This window comes from Ascaphus truei, chromosome 13 (assembly GCF_040206685.1).
Source record: "Ascaphus truei isolate aAscTru1 chromosome 13, aAscTru1.hap1, whole genome shotgun sequence".
Lineage (NCBI taxonomy): Eukaryota > Metazoa > Chordata > Amphibia > Anura > Ascaphidae > Ascaphus > Ascaphus truei.
In genome coordinates, this window is record NC_134495.1 from 21526709 (window position 1) to 21539208 (window position 12500).

Below are 12500 nucleotides of genomic sequence, written 5' to 3' on the forward strand. Positions count from 1 at the left end.
GGATCAAGAACATCTTGTTCAGGGCGAGGGATATAGCTGCTTTATTCTGCAGCTCCCCCTTGCTATTACAGGTCAGGCACACACTCACAAACACCTACTTTAACACACACACACACTCACACACACACACACTCTCTCTCTCTGTAACTGCAGGGGTGTCTGGCACACAGTAAGTAGAAGGCGCTCTGTGTTTACCCCTGGAGCAGTCTCTCTCTCTCGCTGTCTCTGGCACTCCCTCCCCTCCCCCCCACCCCCCAACATGAAGGGAGCCCCGCTCCCCTAAGGCAGCGCCACCGAATTTACCACGGCAGTAAGCGTGTGTATTTGCATGTGTGTGTATGTCAGCATGTGTGTGCATGAATATGTGTGTATCTACACATGCATGTGTGTGTCTGCATGTGTATGTGTGTGACTACATGAATGTGTATGTATCTGTATGTGTGCAGGCTCTAATAAATTGTCAATGTCGGATTATAAGATAATGAGCAGCTCCTATGAAAGCAGTTTATTCTATACGCAGTCCCCAACTTTAATTGCACTGTGCATCCCCCCCCCCCCTGATAGAAAATATTTGTCCCGTGAACCCCTAATGAATAAATCTTATTGCCGACTCCTCAGACTGTCGCTAACAGAGCTGTGTGACCGATCCCAGGCAGTGTCGTGTCCTGAGCCCGTGGGGGGAACACGCGCTTAATAAGCCCCCAAACAGCCCCTCAGTGTGTGCAGGCAGCATGGGGGGGAGGGGGAGGGTGTAGCTGTCACTCACTGTGGGAGCTTCCAAAGTCATGTCCCACAATGCATTGCCACTGTGGATAAAGGCATTGTGGGGAGTGACTTTGGAAGCTCCCGCTGTAAGTGACAGCTGTAACCCCCACGCTAAGGGGCAGTTTGGGGCCTTACTAAGTGCGCAGTCCCCACTATGATGCCTGGGAGCTGCTATTACAGATTTTGGGGGGTGAACCCCTGGGAGACGCCTTGTGAACCGTTGTTCGGAATCCCTATTATATGAATTAAGATCGTTTTACCATTCAACGTGGACTTCTGGATTATCTTGTAAATTCTTATATACTCATGAAATAGAAGCAGTGATAACTTCCTTATTATAATCCGCTGACCGTTTATCAAATCAGTCATTCCTAGTCATCAGTCAGTCAGTCAGTCATTCCTAGTCATCAGTCAGTCAGTCAGTCAGTCAGTCAAGCTGCTGTAATTAGCTGAAGGTTCTGAGCTTCAACCAATGGGAGACCGGCAGTGGAGCTCTATTCTCAGGGGGACAGACAGAAATAGGTACAGTACCTGCTAAATAGGTACATTTGGAGGGCATGTGTGTGCGTTTATATATGTGTATGTTTTAGGGTTACTAGGTGTCCAATATTGAACCGGACTGTCCTGTTTTTGGACACTCTGTCCAGTAAAACATTAGAGGTAATACTGGACGTGTGTGTGTGTGTATGTGTATGTGTGTATGTGTATGTATCTGCATTACGTGCCAGTGCTGGAAGACACCGCTCAACATATTCAAGTCACTTGAATACCCCTCTGTTTCTTCCTCCCATCCTACACCTCTTCCTAACTCTCCTCCTGCCTTCCTTGACCCTTTTTCCACTGTCTCAGAGGAGGATGTGTCGCTGTTGATCGCCTATTCTCCCTCTACCACTTGCCCTCTTGACCCCATTCCCTCCCATCTCCTAAAACCTCTTGCTCCTACTATAATCCCTACGCTCACACACATTTTTAACTCCTCCCTCTGCTCTGGAACCTTTCCATCCTCCTTCAAACATGCAACAGTCATACCATTACTCAAAAACAGCAAGCTTGACCCTACCTGTCTTTCTAACTATCGACCTGTCTCCCTCCTGCCTTTTGCCTCTAAACTCCTTGAATGTCTTGTATTCTCTCGATTGCTCCATTTTCTCAACACCTATTCTCTCCTAGACCCTCTACAATCTGGCTTCCGCACTGCTCACTCCACGGAAACAGCCCTCACTAAATAACTGACGACCTCCATGCTGCCAAAGACAGAGGTCATTACACTCTGCTCATATTACTCGACCTCTCTGCAGCATTTGACACCGTGGACCACCCTCTTCTCCTTCATATTCTCCATACTCTTGGTATTCGGAACAAAGCTCTATCCTGGATTTCATCCTACCTCTCCCATCGTTCTTTCAGTGTCTCTTCTGCTATCACCTCCTCTATTGATCTCTCTGTGGAGGTACCCCAGGGCTCTCTCCTGGGACCTCTTCTCTTTTCTCTGTACACACTCTCTCTAGGTGACCTAATAACATCTTTTGGGTTTAAATATCACCTCTATGCTGACGACACACAAATATACTTTTCAACACCTGACCTTACACCTGCTGTACAAACCAAAGTTTCTGAATGTCTCTCTGCTATATCATCCTGGATGGCCCTCCGCCGCCTTAAACTCAACATGGCTAAAACAGAGCTCCTCATACTTCCTCCCAAACCTGGCCCTACTACCTCCTTCCACATTACTGTTGGAACTACGATCATTCACCCAGTAGCCCACGCACGCTGCCTAGGGGTCACACTCGACTCCTCTCTCACATTCGCCCCTCACATTCAAAACATTTCTAAAACTTGTTGCTTTTTCCTCCGCTATATAACAAAGATACGCCCTTTCCTCTGTTACTTGACTGCTAAAACGCTGACTCAGGCCCACATTCTCTCCCGTCTTGATTACTGTAACCTCCTGCTGTCCGGCCTTCCTGCCTCTCACCTGTCTCCCCTACAATCTATCCTAAATGCTGCTGCCATAATCACTCTACTCTTTCCTAGATCTGTCTCAGCATCTCCCCTCATGAAATCCTTCTCCTGGCTTCCGATCAACTCCCGCATCTCACACTCCATTCTTCTCCTCACTTTTAAAGCTTTACACTCTTCTGCCCCTCCTTACATCTCAGCCCTAATTTCTCGTTATGCACCATCCAGACTCTTGCGTTCTTCTCAAGGATGTCTTCTTTCTACCTCCTTTGTATCTAAAGCCCTCTCCCACCTTAAACCTTTTTCACTGACTGCCCCACACCTCTGGAATGCCCTTCCCCTCAGTACCCGACTAGTACCCTCTCTATCCACCTTTAAGACCCACCTTAAGACACACTTGCTTAAAGAAGCATATGAATAGCACTGTGGATATTCTGAACACATGATACATAAAGCTTGGCCCCCTGCAGACGCACTTACCAGAACTCCCTCCTACTGTCTCTGTACATTCTCCCTATCTACCAATTAGATTGTAAGCTCCTCGGAGCAGGGACTCCTCTTCCTTAATGTTACTTTTATGTCTAAAGCACTTATTCCCATGATCTGCTATTTATATTATCTGTTATTTATTTGATTACCACATGTATTACTACTGTGAAGCGCTATGTACATTAATGGCGCTATATAAATAAAGACATACAATACAATACTTAGCGGGAAGATGTCATCCAGCAGCACCCAAAGTGTCTTATAGCAGAATACTGCTTAGTAAACATAGCTCAATGTGACTCTAATTCTCTCTCTCTGTATAGCTTACCCTTGTCACATACAATGTGTCTCTCTCTGTATGTCTCTCATATACAATGTGTCTCTCTCTGTATGTCTCTCACATACAATGTGTCTCACTCTCTCTGTATGTCTTTCACATACAATGTGTCTCTCTCTCTGTATGTCTCTCATATACAATGTGTCTCTCTCTGTGTATCTCTCACATACAATGTGTCTCTCTCTGTATGTTTCTCACATACAATGTGTCTCTCTCTCTGTATGTCTCTCATATACAATGTGTCTCTCTCTCTGTGTATCTCTCACATACAATGTGTCTCTCTCTGTATGTCTCCACATACAATGTCTGTCTGCATATACAGTAGATGTCTCACATACAATTTCTCTATATATAGCTGTCTCGCATACAATCTCTATATATAGCTGTCTCATACAATCACTCTATATATAGCTGTCTCACATACAATCACTCTATATATAGCTGTCTCACATACAATCACTCTATAGCTGTCTCACATACAATATGTCTCTCTGTATAGCTCTCACATACAATCTCTCTCTATATTGCTGTCTCACATACAATCTATCTCTATATAGCTGTCTCACATACATTATGTCTCTGTATATAGCTGTCTCACATACAATATGTCTCTCTGCATAGCTGTCTCACATACAATCTCTCTCTATATAGCTGTCTCACATACAATATGTCCCTGTATAGCTGTCTCACATACAACCTATCTCTATATATCTGTCTCACATACAATATGTCCCTGTATAGCTGTCTCACATACAATTTCTCTCTATATATAGCTGTCTCACATACAATCTCTTTCTATATATAGCTGTCTCACATACAATCTCTTTCTATATATAGCTGTCTCACATACAATCTTTCTCTATATATAGCTGTCTCACATACAATCTCTCTCTATATATAGCTGTCTCACATACAATCTCTCTCTATATATAGCTGTCTCACATACAATCTCTCTCTATATATAGCTGTCTCACATACAATCTCTCTCTATATATAGCTGTCTCACATACAATATATCTCTATATAGCTGTCTCACATACAATATATCTCTATATAGCTGTCTCACATACAATATATCTCTATATAGCTGTCTCACATACAATCTTTCTCTATATAGCTGTCTCACATACAATCTCTCTCTATATAGCTGTCTCACATACAACCTATCTCTATATAGCTGTCTCACATACAATCTCTCTCTATATAGCTGTCTCACATACAATCTCTCTCTATATAGCTGTCTCACATACAACCTATCTCTATATAGCTGTCTCACATACAATCTCTCTCTATATAGCTGTCTCACATACAATCTCTCTCTATATTGCTGTCTCACATACAATCTATCTCTATATAGCTGTCTCACATACAATATGTCTCTGTATAGCTGTCTCACATACAACCTATCTCTATATAGCTGTCTCACATACAATCTCTCTCTATATAGCTGTCTCACATACAATCTCTCTCTATATTGCTGTCTCACATACAATCTCTCTCTATATAGCTGTCTCACATACAATATGTCTCTGTATAGCTGTCTCACATACAACCTATCTCTATATAGCTGTCTCACATACAATCTCTATATATAGCTGTCTCACATACAATCTCTCTCTATATAGCTGTCTCACATACAACCTATCTCTATATAGCTGTCTCACATACAATCTCTCTCTATATAGCTGTCTCACATACAATCTCTCTCTATATAGCTGTCTCACATACAACCTATCTCTATATAGCTGTCTCACATACAATCTCTCTCTATATAGCTGTCTCACATACAATCTCTCTCTATATTGCTGTCTCACATACAATCTATCTCTATATAGCTGTCTCACATACAATATGTCTCTGTATAGCTGTCTCACATACAACCTATCTCTATATAGCTGTCTCACATACAATCTCTCTCTATATAGCTGTCTCACATACAATCTCTCTCTATATTGCTGTCTCACATACAATCTATCTCTATATAGCTGTCTCACATACAATATGTCTCTGTATAGCTGTCTCACATACAACCTATCTCTATATAGCTGTCTCACATACAATCTCTATATATAGCTGTCTCACATACAATTTCTCTCTATATATAGCTGTCTCACATACAATTTCTCTCTATATATAGCTGTCTCACATACAATCTTTCTCTATATATAGCTGTCTCACATACAATCTCTCTCTATATATAGCTGTCTCACATACAATCTCTCTCTATATATAGCTGTCTCACATACAATATATCTCTATATAGCTGTCTCACATACAATATGTCTCTGTATAGCTGTCTCACATACAATCTATCTCTATATAGCTGTCTCACATACAATCTCTCTCTATATAGCTGTCTCACATACAATCTCTATATATAGCTGTCTCACATACAATCTCTTTCTATATAGCTGTCTCACATACAATTTCTCTCTATATATAGCTGTCTCACATACAATTTCTCTCTATATATAGCTGTCTCACATACAATCTTTCTCTATATATAGCTGTCTCACATACAATCTCTCTCTATATATAGCTGTCTCACATACAATCTCTCTCTATATAGCTTTCTCACATACTGTACAATCTCTCTCTATATAGCTGTCTCACATACAATATATCTCTATATAGCTGTCTCACATACAATATGTCTCTGTATAGCTGTCTCAGATACAATCTCTCTCTATATAGCTGTCTCACATACAATCTCTCTCTATATAGCTTTCTCACATACTGTACAATCTCTCTCTATATAGCTGTCTCACATACAATCTCTCTCTATATAGCTGTCTCACATACAAGATGTCTCTGCATAGCTGTCTCACATACAATCTCTCTCGCTCTCTCTGTATAGCTCTTTCGCATACAATCTCTCTCTGTATAGCTAGCTCTCACATGCAATATATCAATCTCTGTCTGTCTCTCACACACATACTCAGTATGTCTCTGTCTCGGTATGTCTCTCTCACACAAGTATGTCTCTCGCTGCATGTCTCTGACACATACTCCTGGATTCATCACATTTCCATAAAGTGGAGATATTATCACATTGGAAACATTTTTTTAGGGTGCGTTAATAATGAAAGAATTAGTAGTGATTCATCATTATTTCTACGCTCCTAAATAAGGCGCAAAGTGGAAGTGAAAGCTTACTTATTTTGTCTATAAAGTTGTGAGAACGGTAAAATGGAGACAGTCTCGGACCTCTCCCCAATGTTTAAATGTCCCGGTCACGTGACGCGGAGATTTAAACAATGCAGGGAGATACCAGCACCCCCATACCGGGGATTAGCCGCTATGGTAATCAAGCTGCTTTTATATTATTTTAATAACACAGTATTGAAGCAGGGGGTCTCCGGAGCTGAACCGCATTCATTTCAGCCCCACGGACCCCCGGCTTCCCGAGTTACAGGCCCCAGTATGGGGGGGCTGGAATCTCCCTGCATTGCTTAAATCTCCCACGTCACATGACCGGGACATTTAAACTTTGCCGAGATACCGGCACCTGTGCCTAGGCTGCATCTGTACATAGGAAAGGTCTATTAGCACCAGCCTGGAGTTGTGCTAAAAAAGTGGAGGTAATACAAGTATTAATAGCGTTTCTACAGATATCGAAATTTGATGAATACAATTTTTTTTACTTAAACTTGCTATATTCTCTCTGTTTTGTTAATGTATTTTAGCAAAAAGGGATGAGCCGTGCACACCAAAAAATGATGCTCTCTCGCTCTCTCTCCATAGCTCTCTCTCTCTCTCCATAGCTCTCTCTCTCCATAGCTCTCTCTCTCTCCATAGCTCTCTCTCTCTCTCCATAGCTCTTTCTCTCTCCATAGCTCTCTCTCTCTCTCCATAGCTCTCTCTCTCTCCATAGCTCGATCTCTCTCTCTCCATAGCTCGATCTCTCTCTCCATAGCTCGATCTCTCTCTCCATAGCTCGATCTCTCTCTTTCCATAGCTTGATATCTCTCTCTCTCTCTCTCTCTCTCTCTCTCTCTCTCTCTCTCTCTCTCTCTCTCTCTCTCTCTCTCTCTCTCTCCATAGCTCTCTCTACATAGCTCTCTCTCCATAGCTCTCTCTCTCCATAGCTCTCTTGCTCTCACTCCATAGCTCTCTCTCTCTCCATAGCTCTCTCTCTCTCCATAGCTCTCTCTCTCCATAGCTCTCTCTCTCTCCATAGCTCTCTCTCTCTCCATAGCTCTCTCTCTCTCCATAGCTCTCTCTCTCACTCTCTCGCCATAGCTCTCTCTCTCTCCATAGCTCTCTCTCTCTCCATAGCTCTCTCTCTCTCCATAGCTCTCTCTCGCCATAGCTCTCTCACATACAATATGTGTCTCTAATTCTCTTCTCTCTGTATGTCTCTCACACACACTCAGTATGTCTCTCTTTGTATATCTCTGTCATACACACACAGGATGCCTCTCTCTCTCTCTCTCACACACTCGCACTCACTCACACTCACACACAATGCCTCTCGCTCTCTGTGTGTATGTGTCTCTCTTTCTCTGTATCTCTCTCACACACACAGTATGTCTTACACACTGCATGTCTCTTTCTCACACACATGATCTCACTCTCTCTTGCTCTGCATCTCTCTCCCACACACTATATCTCTCTCTTTATCTCTTTCTCACACATACAGTATGTCTCACACACTGTATATCACTCTTTCTCGTGTGTCGGGATCTCTCTCCGTCTCTCTTTCTCTGTATGTCTCTCTCACACACAGTATGTCTCACATTCTGTATGTGTCTCTCACACACAGGATCTCTCTCCGTCTCTCTCTCTGTATGTCTCTCTCACACACGTCTCTCCCTCTCTCTGTATGTCTCTCTCACACACACGTCTCTCCCTCTCTCTCTCTGTATGTCTCTCTCACACACGTCTCTCCCTCTCTCTCTCTGTATGTCTCTCTCACACACACGTCTCTCCCTCTCTCTCTCTCTCTGTATGTCTCTCTCACACACACGTCTCTCCCTCTCTCTCTCGCTCTCTGTATGTCTCTCTCACACACACGTCTCTCCCTCTCTCTGTATGTCTCTCTCACACACACGTCTCTCCCTCTCTCTCTCTCTCTCTCTCTCTCTGTATGTCTCTCTCACACACATGTCTCTCCCTCTCTCTCTCTCTGTATGTCTCTCTCACACACACGTCTCTCCCTCTCTCTCTCCCTCTCTGTATGTCTCTCTCACACACACGTCTCTCCCTCTCTCTGTATGTCTCTCACACACACACGTCTCTCCCTCTCTCTCTCCCTCTCTCTGTATGTCTCTCTCACACACACGTCTCTCCCTCTCTCTCTCTCTCTCTGTATGTCTCTCTCACACACACACGTCTCTCCCTCTCTCTCTTGTCTCTCTCACACACACGTCTCTCCCTCTCTCTCTCTCTCTCTGTATGTCTCTCTCACACACACGTCTCTCCCTCTCTCTCTCTCTCTCTCTGTATGTCTCTCTCACACACACATGTCTCTCTCTCTCTCTCTGTATGTCTCTCTCACACACATGTCTCTCCCTCTCTCTCTCTCTCTCTCTCTGTATGTCTCTCTCACACACACGTCTCTCCCTCTCTCTCTCTCTCTCTCTGTATGTCTCTCTCACACACACATGTCTCTCTCTCTCTCTGTATGTCTCTCTCACACACATGTCTCTCCCTCTCTCTCTCTCTCTCTCTCTGTATGTCTCTCTCACACACACGTCTCTCCCTCTCTCTCTCCCTCTCTGTATGTCTCTCTCACACACACGTCTCTCCCTCTCTCTGTATGTCTCTCTCACACACACGTCTCTCCCTCTCTCTCTCTCTCTCTCTGTATGTCTCTCTCACACACACGTCTCTCCCTCTCTCTCTCTCTCTCTGTATGTCTCTCTCACACACACACGTCTCTCCCTCTCTCTCTCTCTCTCTCTCTCTCTGTATGTCTCTCTCACACACATGTCTCTCCCTCTCTCTCTCTCTCTCTCTCTGTATGTCTCTCTCACACACACGTCTCTCCCTCTCTCTCTCTCTCTCTCTCTCTGTATGTCTCTCTCACACACACGTCTCTCTCTCTCTCTCTGTATGTCTCTCTCACACACACATGTCTCTCCCTCTCTCTCCCTCTCGCTCTTTGTATGTCTCTCTCACACACACGTCTCTCCCTCTCTCTCTCTCTCTCTCTCTGTATGTCTCTCTCACACACACACGTCTCTCCCTCTCTCTCTCTCTCTGTATGTCTCTCTCACACACACGTCTCTCTCTCTCTCTCTCTCTCTGTATGTCTCTCTCACACACACGTCTCTCCCTCTCTCTCTCTCTCTCTCTCTCTGTATGTCTCTCTCACACACACACGTCTCTCCCTCTCTCTCTTGTCTCTCTGTATGTCTCTCTCACACACACGTCTCTCCCTCTCTCTGTATGTCTCTCTCACACACACGTCTCTCCCTCTCTCTCTCTCTCTCTGTATGTCTCTCTCACACACACACGTCTCTCTCTCTCTCTCTCTGTATGTCTCTCTCACACACACGTCTCTCCCTCTCTCTCTCTCTCTCTGTATGTCTCTCTCACACACACACGTCTCTCCCTCTCTCTCTCTGTATGTCTCTCTCACACACACACGTCTCTCCCTCTCTCTCCCTCTCTCTCTCTCTCTGTATGTCTCTCTCACACACACACGTCTCTCCCTCTCTCTCCCTCTCTCTCTCTCTCTCTGTATGTCTCTCTCACACACACACGTCTCTCCCTCTCTCTCTCTGTATGTCTCTCTCACACACACACGTCTCTCCCTCTCTCTCTCTCTCTCTCTCTCTGTATGTCTCTCTCACACACACACGTCTCTCCCTCTCTCTCTCTGTATGTCTCTCTCACACACACACGTCTCTCCCTCTCTCTCTCTCTCTCTCTCTGTATGTCTCTCTCACACACACACGTCTCTCCCTCCCTCTCTCTCCCTCTCTCTGTATGTCTCTCTCACACACACACGTCTCTCCCTCTCTCTCTCTCTCTCTCTCTGTATGTCTCTCTCACACACACACGTCTCTCCCTCTCTCTCTCTCCCTCTCTGTATGTCTCTCTCACACACACACGTCTCTCCCTCTCTCTCTCTCTCCCTCTCTGTATGTCTCTCTCACACACACACGTCTCTCCCTCTCTCTCTCTCTCCCTCTCTGTATGTCTCTCTCACACACACGTCTCTCCCTCTCCCTCTCTGTATGTCTCTCTCACACACACGTCTCTCCCTCTCTCTCTCTCTCTCTCTGTATGTCTCTCTCACACACACGTCTCTCCCTCTCTCTCTCTCTCTCTCTGTATGTCTCTCTCACACACACATGTCTCTCCCTCTCTCTCTCCCTCTCTCTCTGTATGTCTCTCTCACACACACGTCTCTCCCTCTCTCTCTCCCTCTCTGTATGTCTCTCTCACACACACGTCTCTCCCTCTCTCTGTATGTCTCTCTCACACACACGTCTCTCCCTCTCTCTCTCTCTCTCTCTGTATGTCTCTCTCACACACACGTCTCTCTCTCTCTCTCTCTCTCTCTCTCTCTCTGTATGTCTCTCTCACACACACACGTCTCTCCCTCTCTCTCTCCCTCTCTCTGTATGTCTTTCTCACACACACACGTCTCTCCCTCTCTCTCTCTCTCTCTCTCTGTATGTCTCTCTCACACACACGTCTCTCCCTCTCTCTCTCTCTCTCTCTCTCTGTATGTCTCTCTCACACACACACGTCTCTCCCTCTCTCTCTTGTCTCTCAGGAACTGGTGCTCGGTGCCTGTGAGTCGGACGGTCTCGTGCCAGGTTCAGAATGGCACTTTCCTACAGAGAGTGTATCAGAGCTGTCACTGGGCTGCAGGCTGCTCTGGGGGCAGGTGAGAGAGCACGGGGTGAGCTCTGACTGTCTCTTTGTCTCTTAGTGCCTGTCTCCTATCACTTTGCAGTCTCTTATAGTTTAGAATGGCTGAGCTTTTCTAACAAAATGCTTAACTGTGTCTCTCTCCTGCTCTCAATCTCATACCTTTTTCCTCTCTTTCCCTTTCTATGTCTGTCTCTTTTGGCCTACGTCTCTCTTTCTTCTAAACTGTGTTGCTGTCTCTTTTTCTAGAGGTCTCAGTATTTCTGTCTGTCAACCCTCTCTCTCTCTCTCCCTCTCACCTCCTACGGTCTGTGTTATGATGACTCTTTCGTTATTTTTCAATCAGTCTCTCTCTGCCTGAATACCTCTCTCTCTTATACGGTCTGTCCCTCAGCTGTCTCATCTTTTAGTTATAGGGCAGTTGTCAGACCCACCTACAAATTCAGCTATAAAACGGTGACCGTCCTGGAGTGGAGATGTTGCCTGGGTCATCGAGGTGCCAACTGCGAGGAGGGTGAGACACCCAAGACCCTATATCTGTATAAGTAGCCCCAGAAGAGACCCTATATCATTGTATATGGACCCAGATACCTTATAGATGTATATGTAGGATCAGAGACTCTATAGCTGTATATTTGTGACCAGTGGCCTTCCATTATTCTGTACAAATGGAACCACCTATACTTGCCTATATGGGACCAGATAACATATATCTGTATATATGAGACCAGAGACCCAATATTTTTATACATGGGGCCATTGACATTTTATCCGTAGTTATGAGGTCAGATACTCTATACTTGTTGATACCAGAGACCCTATACCTGTATATATTGGACAAGAACCCCTATATCTGTATATATGGGACCCCAGACTATATAGCTGTGTAGACATATCTCTGTATGAGAAAAGGCAGCTTGTATGGGTTTACAAGACTACCAATCCCGAGGGGACCTCTTCTGTCTCTGTATAGGAGCTGACCCCTTTTTACGTATGGGGATGTTGTTCATTAACTCTCAGCATCTGTATCTCTTCCTGCTTCTGGCTGACAGAAGGAAGAGGTAAATCTACTTGGGTTATAGGATCCTTCCTGCCTCTGTGACCTGTCCTCTCCCCT

General features: G+C 44.8%; 1 protein-coding gene across 1 annotated transcript in view; it reads left to right on the top strand.

Annotated features, from left to right (window-relative positions):
- Positions 1-12500, top strand: part of EMID1 (EMI domain containing 1) — a gene marked incomplete at its 5' end in the record, with an annotated part of 40347 nt that overhangs the window by 1485 nt on the left and 26362 nt on the right. The window contains 2 exons of the mRNA XM_075567946.1: positions 11286-11399; positions 11794-11897. Coding sequence (XP_075424061.1) covers positions 11286-11399; positions 11794-11897 — 218 coding nt within the window. The remainder of the gene's footprint in view (positions 1-11285; positions 11400-11793; positions 11898-12500) is intronic.